The sequence below is a fragment of the Bos grunniens genome, chromosome 21 (genome assembly GCF_055505025.1).
Source record: "Bos grunniens cultivar Pamir isolate PY7600 chromosome 21, Bosgru_T2T1.0, whole genome shotgun sequence".
Classification (NCBI taxonomy): domain Eukaryota; kingdom Metazoa; phylum Chordata; class Mammalia; order Artiodactyla; family Bovidae; genus Bos; species Bos grunniens.
In genome coordinates this window covers 66,114,583-66,134,449 of record NC_141185.1, presented here as the reverse complement: position 1 = coordinate 66,134,449, position 19,867 = coordinate 66,114,583, and the positions used below count along the sequence as shown (strand labels likewise).

The window sequence follows — 19,867 nt, the reverse complement described above, 5'->3', positions numbered from 1 at the left end:
CTGAGACGCCTGCTGAGGCCTCCCTGTGAGGGCATGCAGCTCTTTGCGCTGGGGGTTGATGCCAGGCGGGGAACCCAGCACACAGGCTTGTGCAGAAGGCGCTGGGGTCTGGGTGTGGCAGCCGTGCAGATGCTGTAGGTGTGTGGGTTCACCGTCGGGGGCCTTGAGAGACACGAGGAGCGCTCCAGCGGGCGGGTTCCTTCATGCCATCCGCTCCCCGGGAGCCGCTCTCCTCAAGCCTGTCACCCAGACCCCCGGAAGCGTGCTCACCGTCCCCCCAGTGCAGCGGCCGCTGCGCCAGTGCCTCTGCTGCCTCCTCACCTCTCAGGCCTCACCCTGCGGGCCCCTCCCCTTCACCGACACACACCCCAGCCACTGCTTCCCATGACGTACGTGTGCTGACGCCCCTCGATCTCACCTCCCCAGACTCCCCCACTGCACCTCTCCCCTCGGCAGAGCGTGTGTCTCCCTGTAGCACTCACTGCCACCTCACACATAACATGTTCATGTATATTTGTCTCCCTCCTCTGGGATACAGTCTTCTGTTTATTTTCCATCCACCTGTTCTAGTGTTCTGCTGCCGTGACATGTTATCACAAACTTAGCAATTTAATTGAAACAACATATTTATTAAGTAGCCTTATTGTAGTCATCATTTTATAATATATACGTATATAAAATCATGACATTGTACACCTTAAACTTATACAATGATATGTGTCCATTGTATCTCAATAGTTAAAACATTAAAAAATAGAACAACACTTGTATCGTCTTCTAGTTCTACAGTTCATACAGTGAATGTGCCTGGTATCCCAGCTCTGGGTTTCCCATGGCCAGAATCGTGGTGTCAGCAGGGCTGCCTTCCCTTCTGGAAGCTCTGGGGGCAAGTCCACATCCAGCCCCTCAGGCTGCAGGCAGGATTCAGTTCCCTGATCTGCAGGTTGAAGTCTGTTTCTTGCTGGCTGTCACCAGGAGTCATTCTTGCCCATAAAAGGGCTAACTCCATACCCTGGGTCATGGCCCCTTCCTACACCTCTAAAACCAGCAATAGAAGTTGAGTCCTTTCTTTCTGCTTCACATCTCTCTAAACTGGGTCTCTATGACTGGCCTCAGCTTGAGAAAGTTCTCTGTTTTGAAGGACTAAAGTGGTTATATTGGGTCCGCTGGGATCATCTAGGAAATCTCCTGACTTTAAGGCCCATAGCTTTCATTCCATTTGCACGGTGCCTTTTGCCGTGTAAGGTAACAGTCACAGATATGACGCCAGGGTTAAAGTTCCTGCTGCCTGCATCACCTGCCTGCCAGGACAGTGCAGTCAACCAGACAAGTGCCTTCTGCAAAGTGAAACCTTTATAGGAGCTGATGTAGTCAGACGCTGCTGCAAGTTAGAATCACAAACAAATGGAGACCAGACATGAAAACTCACTGAGCAGACAGCCAGTTTCGTCCTACAAATGAAGCTTAATTTAGCTTATTTTCTAAGGCTAACTTGACCTGGGTCATTTGCCTCTAAGAATTAGAAGTAAAACTTAAACTGTTTCCCGGGGTTGATATGAGGCAACTACTGACCAATTCCATATCATTTAAGAAAATTCTAATATTGTAACCACTTTGAATAATAAACCATCAACTCTTTCCTGCTATACAAGCTGCTTTATAACGGTGTACCCGTGAGCCTCAACCCATGCTTTGGTTTGAGAGCTCTCAGTTTGCAAACTGTCTTTTTGGTGTGTGCACAGTGAACTTACTCATTGCTTCTTGCGTGACTCATCGTGTTTACTTTTACTGTTAATGAACCGTTGACACCCTGATGGAGCTCTCGTCATGTCCATTGTAATAGTGGACGGCAGACATTGTCACAATCCTGTTCTCAGATAGAAGCACTGAGCACAGAACAGGAGACTTGCCCCAGAGCGTGGAGCTGGGAGAGCCCCAGGCCCTGTGGTCTCGGCCCATGTGACGGTGCACCCTGAAGAGAAGACAGTCCATGGGAAGCACTGGGCCTGACTTCTGAGGGCTCCGCCCTGTGGAAATGATAAGGGCTTCGACGGTGGAGCTGTCTGCCCTGGTCTGACTGCCCGTGCTTTCTGTAGGTCATTTGATTCTTCAGTCATCTCTCTCACTACTCTCATAAACATGTGTGGTTGTACCAGGCTGCAAACGTTCCCAGGCTTACACTGCCTTCTGTCCCCCGCCGTGCAGACGCATATCCTAATTCCGAAGTCGTCTATGTCTGGACCAACGGCACTGCCAAGTCAGTGGTGGTGGCAGAAGATGGCTCCAGGCTGAACCAGTACCACCTCATGGGGCAGACCGTGGGCACGGAGAACATCAGCACCAGCACAGGTAGCCCTCCTCTCCCGCACCCCGCACGGGCGCACGCCTGGGGGAGCCCCGGCTCTCCTGAGCCGCAAGGAACCGCCACGTCCAGCCCCTCCTCCGGCCGCTCACGGAGGCGCAGCTGTGGCATCCCGGGATTAAGGGTCATGAGGGACGTTAATCCGAGGTGCGTTTGCGGGCCCTGCTTATGTAACAGTCCTGCCAAGCACCAAGATGCCAGCAGCAGCCTCTGCAGCCAAGGCAGAGAGCTGCCTACACATTCTCCCATTTACCTGCTCTGCTGTTTCCCTGTTTGACCATTTCAGGGATTCCCCTGGGGTTGAATTTTGGAAAGCACAGCGAGCCGCGTAGAAATCACCACGGCCTTCGAGGGTGCAGTTAACTCCCTCAGGCACAGGGCTGGCTTGAGCCCTCAGGGCAGCACAGTCCTGGCGTCACCCAATGCCAAGTGGGCAGGGTCTTCGAAGGAACCCCCTGGCCTACAGCGACAGGGGGTGTCCACAGACCCCAACCCCAATGGTCACGATCACTAGCTTGGCTGTGAGCAGGGCAGGGTCCTCCAGGGCACCAAATGGCAGGAGAAATGTGGGACAAGGATGGAGTGAGTCCTGCTCGCAGCATGAGTTCTAAGCCCCAGATGGTCCCCCGGTCAGCATCACTCTGTCAGCATCACCACCCCTGGGAGCTGGCCGGAAGCAAGGGATGCACATTGCAGCCTTCCACTCAGTGCCCATCCGCTGGAGAGGGTTGGTGTCCTCAGAAAGGGCCTGGCAGGCCTGGGAAGAGGCTGCTGCAACATACTGTTGCTGCGTTCAAGGGAAACGAAGAGGAAGCAGGCCTGGTTTTATAGGAACAAGTGGGAAGGTGGCATGGCAGATACTTGGGGTTAAGGAGTGCAACACTAATAAACCCTGTTTCATGTCATTCTGTAGACATTTTTAAATGGGATTCTGCCCCTATTTGCATTTTAAAAAATGACCTTTTTTGAATGTTATCTTATATTGCTATCCTCGACTCAAAAATAAAACAGAATGAAAAGAACCATAACAGCAAAAGAATTTATAAGTAGGAGAGTAACTTCAAATCCGAATGCAAAGAAACAGAATGGTGTTTACCCTCCTGGCAAAATCAGATCATGGCAAAGATGTCTTTGCTACTAGCATACCTTCCCCCCTTCTCTGTGTCCCTGTCTCCTTCTATGGGACGGAGCCCAGTCCCTCCTCTTGCCTGCCTGGGGCTGTGGGGAGGGCGTGGTGGCTCTCGGCCCTGCAGGAATTGTGGTCTCCTCTTCTGTAGGGAGCAGGTTTTGCCACACATGATCTTAATTCATGCTGTGAGGAAAGGCACCTAGGGACACATCCGCAGCTGACCTTACTGAGCGCTGGGCTTTGATTCCAACAGCAAGCATCCACGCTTTAACCAGTCTCAAACGCCTCAACACTGAGCCCATGCTGCAGTCTGACCACCCTCAAACAGATGGCCCATCTGGGGTCCACTTCAGCAGAGGCCCCCCGACCCTCCACCCACATCCATGGTTCTGCCAGACTCGCTGACCACACCGTCTGATTCTTCCAATCAGTCAAAGGACTCTTGTCCTCAGATCAACTCAGCTGTGCCTTCACGTCTGGAAGCATCCTTCCCGTCTCCCCAGGGAGAGGCAGACTCTTGCAGCAAAGGAGCCCGTCTCATCCCACTGCCCATGTAGCCACCTTGGCTCCTTACCAGTTCACCGTCAGTGCAGCGTCATTCTCCGCAATGAGGGGAAGGTCGGCGCCCGCCTCCCACACCACCAGGCAGATCCAGAGAAGGCACTGGGGCATCGCCAAAGAGATGCCCTCGCTGTCCCTGGAAGGCGCGGGGGCTTGGTGCAGTCAGGACCCGCCGCCTCCTGGGTCTGCTGCTTCTCACCCCCCAGCCGAGGCGGGGCACTGAGCCTGTGGGGGCCTGGAAGCCCACCGCCCCTGCCAGCCCTCTCTGGCTGGGAAGTGAGGAAAAACTCTCCACCCGCGACAGGGCTCTGTGATGTCCTGAGTTATATGTAGAGAGGCTAAATCCTGAAATCCTGAGGGCAGTAGCACTGAGGGGGGCAGGTGGAGAGTGGCACAGATTGTAACCAGGGATTAGGAAAACACACAAATCTGATTTTCCCCAGAAAAGCATCCCCCTGCAGAGGCTCTTCAGAGGCCGGGGGTCAGGAGACTTAACAAAACAACCAGCCTCTCCTTCACCCAAAGAACACAATTGAACGCTTGTGCAGAGGGAAGGTGGGGAGAAGGGAGCTCCCGAGGAGACGGTGACCGGGGCAGGAAGCACAGGGATTCCTTTAGGTGGCTGACTGCACTGATTTGCTTATTTGCAGGTGAATACACAATCATGACAGCTCATTTCCATCTGAAGAGGAAGATTGGCTACTTTGTCATCCAGACCTACCTCCCCTGCATCATGACCGTGATCTTGTCACAAGTGTCCTTTTGGCTGAACCGAGAATCAGTTCCTGCCAGGACAGTGTTTGGTGAGTGTGCCTAACCCAGCCTGCAGACTGTGTTCTGCCTAGTCTAACATCGCAGAAAACAACAGCCTAGAGCTGCCTGTCTATTCTGTGACCTTGAAAACAAATTCAGTCTTAAAGACTAGATTTAGGGCTGCTTTCTGAACCAGGGTTCAGAGCAATTTGATCATCGTTTCCCTCCTGAAAAGCCTTTCACCGGTAGCCTGTTATTTTTTTTTTTCTTTTTTGGGGGGGAGGGGCAGGGCAGGACAGTGTTTTTAAAATTTCCAGCAATCTGTCTTACATGAGATTTTGCTACAGTATTTTTACAAAAGAGCCTGGCAGGCTAAAGTCCATGGGACCACAGAAATTCGGAAACAACTGAGCGACTGAGCAAGAATAACAAATGTATAAATAAACACATATATGAGATATATGCATGTATGATATGTGTGTATATGTACACATATGTATGATAAGAATCTAGAATATTATCTGACATCCCTGAGACATAAATCAAGTTTAGCCAGATCTAGCTAGCTAGTACCTTGACACAGCAGACATGATCCAATGTTTTACTCTTACTTGGGAGCTCATTTCATCAAATTCAACATTAAAAGTAATTTTATGGGTCAGTTGTAATGGATATTCACATCTTTCTAAACTGTCAAGTACTGTTCCCACCTCAGCTCTTCCTACTGTACTTTTTGTTCCAAAGAAGGAAAGGTGCCTTGCATTTCCTGCCAAAACTCCTGTAGGTGGAAGAAGCCGGAGATCCTGGAGATTTCCAGGAAGGGCCCAGGACTGCTTCTGTGCAACCACCTCTCTGCCTCCAACCGCATGCTTCGTCTGCCTCCTCTGATTTAGCATCAGGAAGGTGTGGGGGTTGGCTTGTGGCTAGACAGTGTTCCCCCAGCTGTTTAGGAGAACATTAGTAGGTGGACAAGGAAAAAAAATTTAGTTTGGAGGATGCCTTGTATTCCAGTCTGCTTCCTCGTAGAGATTTTCAACTAGTGTTAGGATGTTAAAAGACTCAAGGAGACAGAAGAAGCCTGTTTAAGGTCATACACAGAGCACTGCTCTCTAGCACAATGATGAACTGGATTTCTAAGAAAAATCAAAGGTGACCACTGATTTCTTTAGCATCAGTTCCATGCATAGTGCCATGTTCGATGAGGGTATGTAAATATCTCTGAAGGATGACACTGAATGAACACTAAGCTGCTATGACGACCAGCAACATTACAGTCTTTTGATGCTGTTTGCTGGGGCTGCCTTAGTACAGTTCCTCCCACTGAGGGCTTAAGCAGTAGAAGTTAACTGCCTGAAGTTAACTGTTCTGGAAGCTCCAAGTCCCAAATCAGCAGAGTTGGTTTTCTCTGAAGGAAGGCTCTGCGTCTGGCCTCTCTCCTAGTTTCTGGTAGTTTCTTGGCGTGTGGCAGCATAATTCTGGGCTTCACATGGGGTTTTCCCTGTGTGTGTGTGTGTGTGTGAGAGAGAGAGAGAGAGAGATACCAGTGATGTTGGATTAAGGCCTACCCTAATAACCTCATTGTAACTTCATTACTTCTGTAAACACCATGTTTCTAAGTAAGATCTGGAAAGTAATACTGAGTTCCAGAGATTAAGACTTCAACCTCTGAATTTGGGGAGGGTGGGACACAGTTCCACTGGAACAGCTGCATTGCACTCACACCCCGTGCATAGACATGCACCCTTATGCAAGCAAAATTATGCTAAGAGGAAGGACAGAGCTTGTGGAAACTACATGGGCTGTAAGTGTTCAGCAGACCTGGGTCTAGTATTGGCTCTCATTTGCCAGCTGGTGAATTTGAGTGCAGTACTATTTTTAAATCTTTAAGCTCCTCACCTGCCAAATGTGAATATTGACACCCATCCAGAATGTAGCTTACATCAGGGGCTGGCCCCTAGCAGACGCCCAGTAAAGGTTCAACAGCTCCCTCTGAGGATCTAGACTTGCTGTATGCTCACTGCAGATTTCCCTAAAAGACAAGGCAGATGGCTACAGGCATCTTACACAGCAGCCTCAAGGTGACCCAGTTCTTTCTTAGAGGGAGTGCCAAGACCTAGATTCAAATGTGGTACTTCTGTTGCACTCGGGTCCTTGGAGTCTGCAGGCTCCGTTAGTCCATGTGAAAACAAGTCTGCTTTATGAGTTTTCTGGAGCCCACAGTTTGTCAGGGGCACCATGAGTCTTTGTGAAGTGCTTCCCCAGAGCCGTGGGAACATCCCTGCCCGTCTCAGCTCGACTTTTCTGAGGAACACAAAGATGCCCCAGTCTTCTAACTTATCTGTGTTGGGCATCCGCTCTCTGCAGGGCTCAGGTCAGGACAACAGGGACACAGGGTGTGTGTACAAATCAGACCCAATCCCTGCCCGCCTCGATCCATATTCTAGCGGAGACAACTGACAAGATAAGGAAACTAAGCAGTGTTTAAAGGAACGTGTTGTGCTATGAGAATCGTAGAGAGAGACCTGGGCTGAGAGACAGTTTCTTTCTGTCTTTGTCTCATGCAGAGGTGTTATCCTGAGGTCCGGTGCTAGAGCTGACTCTTGTTCCATTGTCCTCCCCTTATCGTTGACCAGGGGTGACCACAGTGCTGACCATGACGACCCTCAGCATCAGCGCCCGGAACTCTCTGCCCAAAGTGGCTTATGCAACAGCCATGGACTGGTTCATAGCTGTGTGTTACGCTTTTGTGTTCTCTGCGCTGATCGAGTTTGCTACAGTCAACTATTTCACAAAGAGAGGCTGGGCCTGGGATGGGAAAAAAGCCTTGGAAGCAGCCAAGATCAAGGTACTGACTTCATTTTCCTCCTTACTCCAAAGAAAACGGGCCTGACTTTATGTCCAACTAAAAGCCCAAGTGTTTCTCTTCCCTACATCCCTTCCCCTGAAAAATGATTCCTTCCCTTATATTCACAGACCTTACAAAGTCTTATAACAGGTCCTGTTTTAACTTTATTTTCAATCACTAGCTTCATTCAAGGGAAAGATCTGATTTCATGTTCATGGTTTCGGCTTGTTTATCCTCAGGCCTATTACTTTTGATGAAGTACCTTCTGTCTGTTCAGGGACTACTTACCCAGTTTTGAATTGTACAGTCAATGGTTCTGCTCATTCTTTTGCCACTTCACCATGCAGTGTCTTCTGCAAGGTGGCTGAAGGTCATAAAGGGAGCGTTTGAATTATTGAAAGCAACACAACAGCAAACACACCTAATTCTACTCATGGGATGATCCGGCTTGCTTAAACAAGGCAAGAGTTATCTTGGGAAGCATTTTTCTGTGCAGAGCAATTAAGTGCTGAGTATATAGAAAGAGATTGGTGCCTGAATCTAAAAAATATTTGAAGAAAAAGGTTGTGCAACATTCCAACTTGAACGAGGTCCTTGGGGAAAAGAAAATAACATACATGGAAGTTTTCATTCAACACAGCTGTTCTTTTCTTACGAAAAGTCCAAAGTTCTGACTTGACCTGGCCCATCGGATTTTTCCTACTTTCAAGCACCATGAATCCACTCCCACGCCGAGGTTTCAGTCATACAAGAAAGACCTGCTTCTAGGCCCAGCTCACCTGTATGAAGATGGAGGAAAGCCTAGTGGGCCCGTATCAGGCCCCTGAGGGCAGGAGGGGTGGGGAGAGGTGCCGGGGGAGGTGAGGGTCTTGACAGGCATGACGCTCCCAGACGGGTGTTTCTGTGGGAGGTGACGGGGGCAGGAGCCAGCTGAGCAGAGCCGGTGGTTGGCAGAGAGCTGGGAGAACACTGCAGAAGCAGGGGACTGTCGGACTGGGGGCTCTTGACTGAAGGGTCCCAGTAGGCAGAGCCATGGGGGTGTTCGTACCCCAAAAAATATGAAGTCTGGGGAGAGGAGCTTCCCAGCACCATGTTGCAGGGAAGTAAATGTTTGCTATGGGCCTGGTGATGGTAGACTGGAGGTGGCCCCCTTGAGTGGGACAGCCAGCTGGGAGGTGCAGCAGGAACTGAGGCCATCAGGCTTGTGTCTGTGAGCCTAGGAGGAAGGCGGAGCGGCCCTGAAGTAGTGGGCTATCATCATCGTCAGCCACCTCATTCTCCCGCACGTGGCCTCCCTGTCCTTCCCACTCATCACAGGTCTGAACACAGACCAGAACGGAGAGGAGGGCTTGGAGGTAAAGTAGCTTGTCTCAGTCCAGACTAGCACTGATCTCCTGGAAGACTGTGTGTTGCCCCCAGAGGTTGTGGAGCAGGGGGTCCCATGCCCTCGGCCAGTGAAGGCATCAGGGTATCTGCAGGCATCCCAGCCAGCAAGCCCTACTTTAGTCGTGGTGGTGAGCATGAATGAGGAAGTGTATCATTACTCTTTTTGCATGAACTGGCTTTTACTTACAAGCAGAGAAAACTTGAACACCAAACTGTTTGGCATCATTACCTGTTGGGGTCTTCAGAGTTGGGGCTGCCAGGCAATTTTTAGGGGTGAACACCTGCATAAGGGTACAGAAAAAAGGTTCAGGTTGACTGTGAAGGGAGCAGTCTGCTGGCCTCTGCGCCCTGCGCTGGGCAGCAAGTCTTCCCTGACAGAGCACCAGGGGCCCGTCTCCAACCACTGTGGCGGTCCTAAGGCTTGTGCCCCGCCTGCCCAGAGCAGGACACCTGCGCCTGAGACCACCCTGCTGTCCTCCAGTGTGTGCTCTGCCCTGCTTACCCCAGGATGTGAAGGCTGCATGAGACACTGACAGAGCTAGTCTGTCAGGCTGGTGGCAACCCCGCACAGGTGCGCATGGAGCCACTGGGTCTGCAGAGAGCCCTGCTGCACAGCTGCTCACAGGCCTTGCTCTGCTCTGAGGCTCATGGTCATCCTCGCCGCGGGCCTGAGTTCTCATGCTCCCTGGGTCTGTGCACATGCTCAACCTCGCTTTCCACCACTGCTTCCTGCTCCCTCTCCATGCCCTTCCTCTCTGCTTTTTACCTTTCACATATTTTTAATAGTTAATGTATTTGCTTTTCTTTTTTAAAACTATAGTCACCAGGCTGTGCACTACATTTCCTCATCTTATTTATTTTAAAGCTGGAAGTTTGTACCTTTTGACCACCTTCATCCACTTTGCTCCCCACCCCACCCTGACCTCTGCTGACCACCAATCTGCTCGCTGTATCTATGAGTTCAGCTTTTTGTTTATTTGGATCCTACATATAAGTGAAGTCATACGGTATTTGTCTGATTTATTTCACTTAAAACAGTGCTTTCAAGGTCCATCCCTGTAGGATTTATGGCTGAATAGTATTTCATTGTGTGTGTGTGGTATATGTGTGTGTGTATATAGTATAAGGCTTCCCTGGTGGCTCAGCAGTAGAGAATCCACCTGCAATGTAGGAGACACAGGATCGATCCCTGAGTTGGGAAGATGCCCTGGAGGAGGAAATGGCAACCCACTCCAGTATTCCTGCCTGGGAAATCCCATGGACAGGGGAGCCTGGTGGGCTGCAGTCCATGGGGCTGCAGAAGAGTGGGACACAACTTAGCGACCAAACAGCATTCATATATATATATATATGTGTGTGTGTGTGTGTGTGTGTGTGTATGTATAAATGTATATTCATGATCAGTCACTTCAGCTGTGTGTATATGCATATATATATATATATATACACACACATATATGTGCATTTTGTTTAACTATTCATCTATTGATGGATACTTGTTGTTACCAGTCTTTGCTATTGTGAGTAATACTGTCTTGGATGTGAAATTCTAGAACCGGCAAAATAGTTTATGGCATAAAAACTCAGAATAGTGGTTCCTTTTGCTGGGGTGAGGATGCAAATGGGCTTGGAAGGGGCATGGTGACCTTCTGGAGTGCTGATGATGTTCTGTCTTGATCACCAAGATGGTGATATATTATCTTTAATGTATTCGTGTGTTTTTCTAAATTTAATTCAATGAGACTATGTTAACTTGGTAAAAGAACAGAATTTTCCCCAACATTCTATCATGCGAATTTGCAAGCATGTGGAAATGTTCAAGAATTACACAATGAAAACCTCTTCCATTAACATTTTACTATGCTTGTGTCATCGCTACCTATCTGTCATTTATGTTACCTAGAGATGGGAATACCAGACCACCTGACCTGCCTCTTGAGAAATTTGTATGCAGGTCAGGAAGCAACAGTTAGAACTGGATATGGAACAACAGACTGGTTCCAAATAGGAAAAGGAGTACGTCAAGGCTGTATATTGTCACCCTGCTTGTTTACCTTCTATGCAGAGTACATCATGAGAAACGCTGGACTGGAAGAAGCACAAGCTGGAATCAAGATTGCCAGGAGAAATATCAATAACCTCAGATATGCAGATGACACCACCCTTATGGCAGAAAGTGAAGAGCAACTAAAAAGCCTCTTGATGAAAGTGAAAGTGGAGAGTGAAAAAGTTGGCTTAAAGCTCAACATTCAGAAGACAAAGATCATGGCATCTGGTCCCATCACTTCATGGGAAATAGATGGAGAAACAGTGCAAACAGTGTCAGACTTTATTTTTGGGGGCTCCAAAATCACTGCAGATGGTGACTGCAGCCATGAAGTCAAAAGACGCTTACTCCTTGGAAGGAAAGTTATGACCAACCTAGATAGCATATTCAAAAGCAGAGACATTACTTTGCCAACAAAGGTCCGTCTAGTCAAGGCTATGGTTTTTCCTGTGGTCATGTATGGATGTGAGAGTTGGACTGTGAAGAAAGCTGAGTGCCGAAGAATTGATGCTTTTGAACTGTGGTGTTGGAGAAGACTCTTGAGAGTCCCTTGGACTGCAAGGAGATCCAGCCAATCCATTCTAAAGGAGATCAGCCCTGGGATTTCTTTGGAAGGAATGATGCTAAAGCTGAAACTCCAGTACTTTGGCCACCTCATGCGAAGAGTTGATTCATTGGAAAAGACTCTGATGCTGGGAGGGATTGGAGGCAGGAGGAAAAGGGGATGACAGAGGATGAGATGGCTGGATGGCATCACTGACTCGATGGACATGAGTCTGAGTGAACTTCGGGAGTTGGTGATGGACAGGGAGGCCTGCCGTGTCGCGATTCATGGGGTCGCAAAGAGTCAGACACAACTGAGCGACTGAACTGAACTGAACATCTATCTATCCATTCATCCATCCAGCCATCCTCAGTCTGTCAATGCTTCTTAATTCTTGATGGATTCAAAGTAAATAATGCATTTCCCACTAAATAATTCAGCAAGCATATCACTAATTAGAGTTCAATATTTGTTTATTGTTTGATTCTTTTGAAGCAAAAATTTACATAGTATGACGTGCACAAACTCTAAGTGTACCCTTGAGAAGGTTTGACGAACATGCTCACCTGTATCTTGAGAAGGTTTGACGAACATGCTCAGCTATATAACCCAAATCCCTATGACGACAGAGCACGTCGTCACACTCCAGAAGGTCACTGTCCCCCTTCCCAGTCCATTCCTGTCCTCACTGCTCCAAAGGGAACCATTTCCTAACGTTTCTACCGTAAACTATTCTACCTGTTCTAGAATTTCACATCCAAGACTGGCCACGTGGGGTTCTAAGCCTAGAAGTCTGTGGAAGGCTGTCCTCTGCCAGGGATAAGCTGATCCCCCTCTCTGTCTCTGTCTGTTTTGAGAACTGATAGTTGCTTGCAAACATCATGCCCTTACATTCTTCTTGTATTTTGCAGAAAAAGGAGCGTGAGCTTACAATAAATAAGTCAACAAATGCTTATACTACTGGGAAGATGACCCACCCCCCGAACATCCCAAAGGAGCAGACCCCTGCAGGGACCACAAATGCCTCTTCAGCCTCAGTAAAACCTGAAGACAAGGCTTCTGAAAACAAAAAGACTTACAACAGCATCAGCAAGATTGACAAAATGTCCCGAATTATATTCCCACTTCTGTTTGGCACTTTCAACCTAGTCTACTGGGCAACGTATTTGAATAGGGAGCCAGTGATTAAAGGGGCTACCTCTCCAAAATGAGCTTTCATGCTCCCAAACTCCAAGAGAGCCATACGTCAGTGACGGGCACCAAGGAGAGGTTGAACTCGGGGGGCCTCCCTTATCTGGGCACTATCTTTCAGGAAATTTTTGCATGTTTAATTATATGTACAAGTAATATTGCCTTGATGTTTCTATATATAATGTCAGATGTTTCAGAGATGACACATTGATAAATAAATCAAGCCACTTTCTAGAAAAACGGGAGAAATGGCACTGACACTCAGATGCTCAGCACCTTACACTGAGAGTTTACAAACAAGTATATTTTTAACTGTTCCAAGTGTTACCTAACAATGTTTTTTATACTTCAGATGTCATTTCATACAAATTTTCCCAGCAAATAAATATTTTAGGAAATGCTCCATGATTATTACTTGACCAACTCTCACAAGAAACAGATATCACAAAGAGCACATTTTGCATTGAAAAATTCAACTGTGGGCATTTATGTACAAACTAATTGCCTTTGATAATTCTTTGAAATTAAAGAATTTAATTGCTCTGAAATTAAAACTACTGCATGATCTTATGTTAAGAAATAAAATAAATATTTATGCAGACATTTAATAATAGAAGCAGATAGTATGTTAGATTAACAGATAAAATATTTCCCCAAGGAAAAATTTAACTGCTTAAAAATTTTTTTTTTGGTGGAGTGGGAGTGAAACATACTTCTCTCCCTCTGACCACCCACCCCCCACTGACTAACTGAACAATGACCAAGAAAGAAAAGATCTTAAAAAGTAGTGTTATGACAGTCTTGGCATCTGACCTGAGCATACACTGTCTGGAACACTGACCACAATTCACTGCAGCCAGAGTATAGTGCTTCAGTGGTGAGAAATTGTAAATGAGTTATTTTCCATTTTATTTCCCTGTATGTTATTTCATGATTGACTTATTGCTCTGTTAGCTTTTGTATATGAACCTTAAATGTTCATTAAAAAATAAAAACGAAACTGATCTTGTGGAAAATATGTCATTTTCTGAAAATATTTCAAATTTTGGTGGGTGTACTGACTCATTTTCTAAAGATGATATAAAGGAAACCCATCATGAAAGTGCTCGGGAAGAAAGCCTCTTACTTAGCTGTTCATCTCTGCTCTAGTCTGATTCTTCTGGGTAGCATGTAAAGAGAAAGCTGACTTCAACCACAGTGAGGTGAATAGGTGGAACCAGAAGTTCTTTCTGTCACATACATCTCCATGATACAGTGCTCCACTGGTCTCTGCTCAATAGAGTCCTCCCTGAAGGTAAGGTTACTGCTCAGTCCTCCACACCTTTCCTTTTGCTGTTTGTGAAGAGTGATACAAAGAACTGCATGTAGACCATCTACTTACTGTTAGAGTGATAACATGTGTGAAAGAAACAGTTTCTTTTTCCTCTCAAAAGGGATTTTATGACCATTAGCAAATGGTATCAAAGTTCAGTTCAGTGACTCAGTCTTGTCAACTCTTTGTGACCCCATGGACTGCAGCATGCCAGGTGTCCTTGTCAATCACAAACTCCCAGAGTTTACCCAAACTCATGTCCATTGAATCAGTGATGCCATCCAACCATCTCATCCTCTGTTGTCCCCTTCTCCTCCTGCCCTCAATCTTTCCCAGCATCAGGGTCTTTTCAAATGAGTCAGTTCTTCATATCAGGTGGCCAAAGTATTGGACTTGCAGCTTCAACATCAGTCCTTTCAATGAACATCCAGGACTGATCTCCTTTAGGATGGATTGGTTGGATCTCCTTGCAGTCCAAGGGACTCTCAAGACTCTTCTCCAACACCACAGTTCAAAAGCATCAGTTCTTCAGCACTCAGCTTTCTTTCTAGTCCAACTCTCATATCCATACATGACTACTGGAAAAACCCTAGCCTTGACTAGATGAACCTTTGTTGACAAAGTAAGGTCTCTGCTATGCTGTCTAGGTTGGTCATCACTTTCCTTCCAAGGAGTAAGTGTCTTTTAATTTCATGGATGCAATCACCATATGCAGTGATTTTGGAGCCCCCCAAAATAGTCTGACACTGTTTCCACTGTTTCCCCATCAATTTGCCATGAAGTGATGGGATCGGATGCCATGATCTTAGTTTTCTGAATGTTGAGCTTTAAGTCAACTTTTTCACTCTCCTCTTTCACTTTCGTCAAGAGGCTCTTTAGTTCCTCTTCACTTTCTGCCATAAGGGTGGTGTCATCTGCATATCTGAGGTTATTGGTATTTCTCCTGGCAATCTTGATTCCAGCTTGTGATTCTTCCAGCCCAGCGTTTCTCATGATGTACTCTGCATATAAGTTAAATACACAGGGTGACAATATACAGCCTTGACATATTCCTTTTCCTATTTGGAGCAAGTCTGTTGTTCCATGTCCAGTTCTAACTGTTGCTTCCTGACCTGCATACAGGTTTCTCAAGAGGCGGGTCAGGTGGTCTGGTATTCCCATCTCTTTCAGAATTTCCCACAGTTTATTGTGATCCACACAGTCAAAGGCTTTGGCATAGTCCATAAAGCAGAAATAGATGTTTTTCTGGAACTCTCTTGCTTTTTTGATGATCCAGCAGATGTTGGCAATTTGATCTCTGGTTCCTCTGCCTTTTCTAAAACCAGCTTGAACATCTGGAAGTTCACAGTTCACGTATCAAAGTTATACCCGCCTAAACTGACTACTTCATGGAACTTAGTTCTTAAAAACTCATACACCTCAGCATGTTTGATGGACACAGATATGGTCATGGCCATGGACACACATATAAGCACATATTCAGAAGTCCTTTATCTTGAATAACTATATAAATGCCTATAGCATCCACTCACTGAAAACTCCCAAGTACTATTCTGAGAAATCTTTCCACAGGATTCAAGATCAAGTATTATATTTTCCTCTATGGATTTATGGATGTGAAAGTTGGACCATAAGGAAAGCTGAGCATTGAAGAATTGATGCTTTTGAACTGTGGTGTTGGAGAAGACTCTTGAGAGTCACTTGGACTACAAGGAGATCAAACCAGTCCATCCTAAAGGAGATCAGTCCTGAACATTCATTGGAAGGACTGATGCTAAAGCTGAAACTCCAGCTTTGGCCACCTGATGCGAAGAACTGACTCATTGGAAAAGACCCCTGATGCTGGGAAAGATTCAAGGCAGGAAGAGAAGGGGACGACAGAGGATGAGATGGTTGAATGGCATCACCAACTCAATGGACATGAGTTTGAGCAAGCTCTGGGTGTTGGTGATGGACATGGAGGCCTGGCATGCTGCAGTCCATGGGGTTGCAAAGAGTCAGACATGACTGAGAGACTGAACTGAACTGATTATATTTTATCACAGTAGTGTGAGAGATGCACAGAACTACTACATTCTTCAAAAAGACTGGTGCCCATTTATGGCATCCCTGGTTCATTAAATATATAGAGGTTCCATTGCCCCTTCTTTCTCTGCCTTGTTTCAGGATATCATAATAGAAAAGTAAAGGTCAACAAAAAGGATGCTCTTAAAACTTCACACAAGAAGCATTTCTGTTTTGCAAATGGTGGTATATTTGTAGAATTATGTGTGCTTTCCATTATACCCTGATAGCTCAGTTGCTAAAGAATCCACCTGCAATGCAGGAGACCCTGGTTTGACTCCTGGGTCGGGAAGATCTGCTTGAAAAAGGATAGTCTACCCACTGCAGTATCCTTGGGCTTCCCTTGGAGCTCAGCTAATAAAGAATCTGCGTGCAGTGCAGGAGACCTGGGTTCGATCTCTGGGTTGGGAAGATCTCCTGGAGAAGGGAAAGGCTACCCACTCCTGTATTCTGGCCTAGAGAATTCCATGGACTGTATAGTCCATGGGGTCACAAAGAATCAGACACGACTGAGAGACTTTCACTTTCATTTTCATTTTCCATTGTACCACAGCACAAAATCAGCAAAAACCAAAGGCAAATCTGATGCTGACTATGCAACTTTGTTTTTATTTACTGTTTATTTATATTTGTTTATGTAGTCTTCACATTTTAGCTTTGCATTGTACTTTGGAGAAAAATATAGTATAGGTTGGATCTAAAAGGCTACACACAAGAACTCACTTTAAACATCTCAATCCTAACGGGAAATGTTATCTTCCATATTAGGTTGCATTAATTTTCTTGACAAATTCTAGCCTTTGTTACAGGAAACCATCAGAACCCTGCTAGGGGAATTCCAATTTGAGGATACTGCTGCATTTATATGCTGCTCAGCCTTAAATGTGAGCAAAATTTAGTGGAAAAGATCACATTAGTTTTCTGTTAATTTTGTATTATAGATATTTCAGTGTTTGTTATTTTTAATGAGGATACAATGACGAATCACCTTGGGAAAATGATAATAAGGTAGGAGATAAAAATTTTGAAAATGATTATAAATTACACTGCCCTACTTTTAGAACCAGAGTATTTAACATATCTCTTTTGACATCACCATAAATACAAAGAATATTCTAATAAGTCAGCAATCAGTATTACTTCTGGAGAAGGCAATGGGAACCCACTCCTGTACTCTTGCCTGGAAAACCCCGTGGACAGAGGAGCCTGGTAGGCTGCAGTCCATGGGGTTGCTAAGAGACACAACTGAGTGACTTTACTTTCACTTTTCACTTTCATGCACTGAAGAAGTGGCAACGCATTCCAGTGTTCTTGCCTGGAGAATCCCCGGTATGGGGGAGCCTGGTGGGCTGCCCTCCATGGGGTCGCACAGAGTCGGACATGACTGAAGCAACCTAGCAGCAGCAGCAGCAGTATTACTTCTCTCTTTCTCAGCAAGAGATGGGTCTATTTAGGGCAGGCTGTGGTGAAAGTTGACCTAAATGCTTATGTACAACAATTTGGTTCAGACATTTCTAGAGAAACTATCTAAATTAAAATGGTACAGCAACACTTTGCATTGAATATTGGCAGTTCCGTTCAGTCACTCAGTCGTGTCCGAATCTTTGCAACCCCATGAATCGCGACACGCCAGGCCTCCCTGTCCATCACCAACTCCCGGAGTTCACTCAGACTCACATCCATCCAGTCAGTGATGCCATCCAGCCATCTCATCCTCTGTTGTCCCCTTCTCCTCCTGCCCCCAATCCCTCCCAGCATCAGAGTCTTTTCCAAAGAGTCAACTCTTCGCATGAGGTGGCCAAAGTACTGGAGTTTCAGCTTTAGCATCATTCCTTCCAAAGAAATCCCAGGGCTGATCTCCTTCAGAATGGACTGGTTGGATCTCCTTGCAGTCCAAGGGAATTTCAACAATCTTCTCCAACACCACAGTTCAAAAGCATCAATTCTTTGGCGCTCAGCTTTCTTCACAGTCCAACTCTCACATCCATACATGACCCCTGGAAAAACCATAGCCTTGACTAGAAGGACCTTTGTTGGCAGAGTAATGTCTCTGCTTTTGAATATGCTATCTAGGTTGGTCATAACTTTCCTTCCAAGAAGTAAGCATCTTTTAATTTCAAGGCTGCAGTCACCATCTGCAGTGATTTTGGAGCCCCCAAAAAGAATCTGACACTGTTTCCACTGTTTCCCCATCTATTTTTCATGAAGTGATGGGACCAGATGCCATGATCTTTGTCTTCTGAATGTTGAGCTTTAAGCCAACTTTTTCACTCTCCTCTTTCACTTTCATCAAGAGGCTTTTTAGTTGCTCTTCAGTTTCTGCCATAAGGGTGGTGTCATCTACATATCTGAGGTTATTGATATTTCTCCCGGCAATCTTGATTCCAGCTTGTGCTTCTTCCAGTCCAGCGTTTCTCATGATGTACTATGCATAGAAATTAAATAAGCAAGGTGACAATATACAGCCTTGACATACTACTTTTCCTATTTGGAGCCAGATCGTTGCTCCATGTCCAGTTCTAACTGTTGCTTCCTGACCTGTATACAGGTTTCTCAAGAGGCAGGTCAGGTGGTCTGGTATTCCCATCTCTTTCAGAATTTTCCACAGTTTATTGTGATCCACACAGTCAAAGGCTTTGGCATAGTCAATAAAGCAGAAATAGATGTTTTTCTGGAACTCTCTTGCTTTTTCCATGATCCAGCAGATGTTGGCAATTTGATCTCTGGTTCCTCTGCCTTTTCTAAAACCAGCTTGAACATCTGGAAGTGCACTGTTCACATGTTGCTGAAGCCTGGCTTGGAGAATTTTGAGCATTATTTTACTAGTGTGTGAGATGAGTGCAATTGTGAGGTAGTTTGAGCATTCTTTGGCATTGTCTTTCTTTGGGTTTGGAATGAAAACTGACATTTTCCAGTCTTGTGTCCACTGCTGAGTTTTCCAAATTTGCTGGCATATTGAGTGCAGTGCTTTCACAGCATCATCTTTCAGGATTTGAAATAGCTCAACTGGAATTCCATCACCTCCACTAGCTTTGTTTGTAGTGATGCTTTCTAAGGCCCACTTGACTTCACATTCCAGGATGTCTGGCTCTAGGTCAGTGATCACACCGTCGTGATTATTTTGGTCGTGAAGATCTTTTTTGTACAGTTTTCCTGTGTATTCCTGCCACCTCTGTTTAATATCTTCTGCTTCTGTTAGGTCCATACCATTTCTGTCCTTTATCTAGCCGTATCTTTGCATGAAATGTTCCCTTGGTATCTCTAATTTTCTTGAAGAGATCTCTAGTCTTTCCCATTCTGTTGTTTTCCTCTATTTCTTTGCATTGATCCCTGAAGAAGGCTTTCTTATCTCTCCTTGCTATTCTTTGGAACCTTTCATTCAGATGCTTATATCTTTCCTTTTCTCCTTTGCTTTTCTCTTCTCTTCTTTTCACAGCTATTTGTAAGGCCTCCACAGACAGCCATTTTGCTTTTTTGCATTTCTTTTCCATGGGGATGGTCTTGATCCCTGTCTCTTGTACAATGTCACGAACCTCATTCCATAGTTGATCAGGCACTCTATCTATCAGATCTAGGTCCTTAAATCTATTTCTCACTTCCACTGTATAATCATAAGGGATTTGATTTAGGTCATACCTGAATGGTCTAGTGTTTTTCCCTACTTTCTTCAATT

At 46.0% G+C, this 19,867-nt stretch overlaps 1 protein-coding gene across 9 annotated transcripts in view; it reads left to right on the top strand.

Annotated features, from left to right (window-relative positions):
• GABRA5 (gamma-aminobutyric acid type A receptor subunit alpha5) overlaps nucleotides 1-13,818 on the top strand; it is a 92,364-nt gene extending 78,546 nt beyond the window's left edge. For 7 of the 9 annotated variants that reach the window (XM_086365400.1, XM_086365399.1, XM_086365396.1 and 4 more), the window contains 4 exons: nucleotides 2,206-2,349; nucleotides 4,703-4,855; nucleotides 7,439-7,650; nucleotides 12,539-13,818. In XM_086365400.1, coding sequence (XP_086221526.1) covers nucleotides 2,206-2,349; nucleotides 4,703-4,855; nucleotides 7,439-7,650; nucleotides 12,539-12,838 — 809 coding nt within the window. In that variant the 3' untranslated portion in view covers nucleotides 12,839-13,818. The remainder of the gene's footprint in view (nucleotides 1-2,205; nucleotides 2,350-4,702; nucleotides 4,856-7,438; nucleotides 7,651-12,538) is intronic. The other 2 variants (XM_086365402.1, XM_086365404.1) reach the window with 1 other exon arrangement.
• Nucleotides 13,819-19,867: the final 6,049 nt, after the last annotated feature.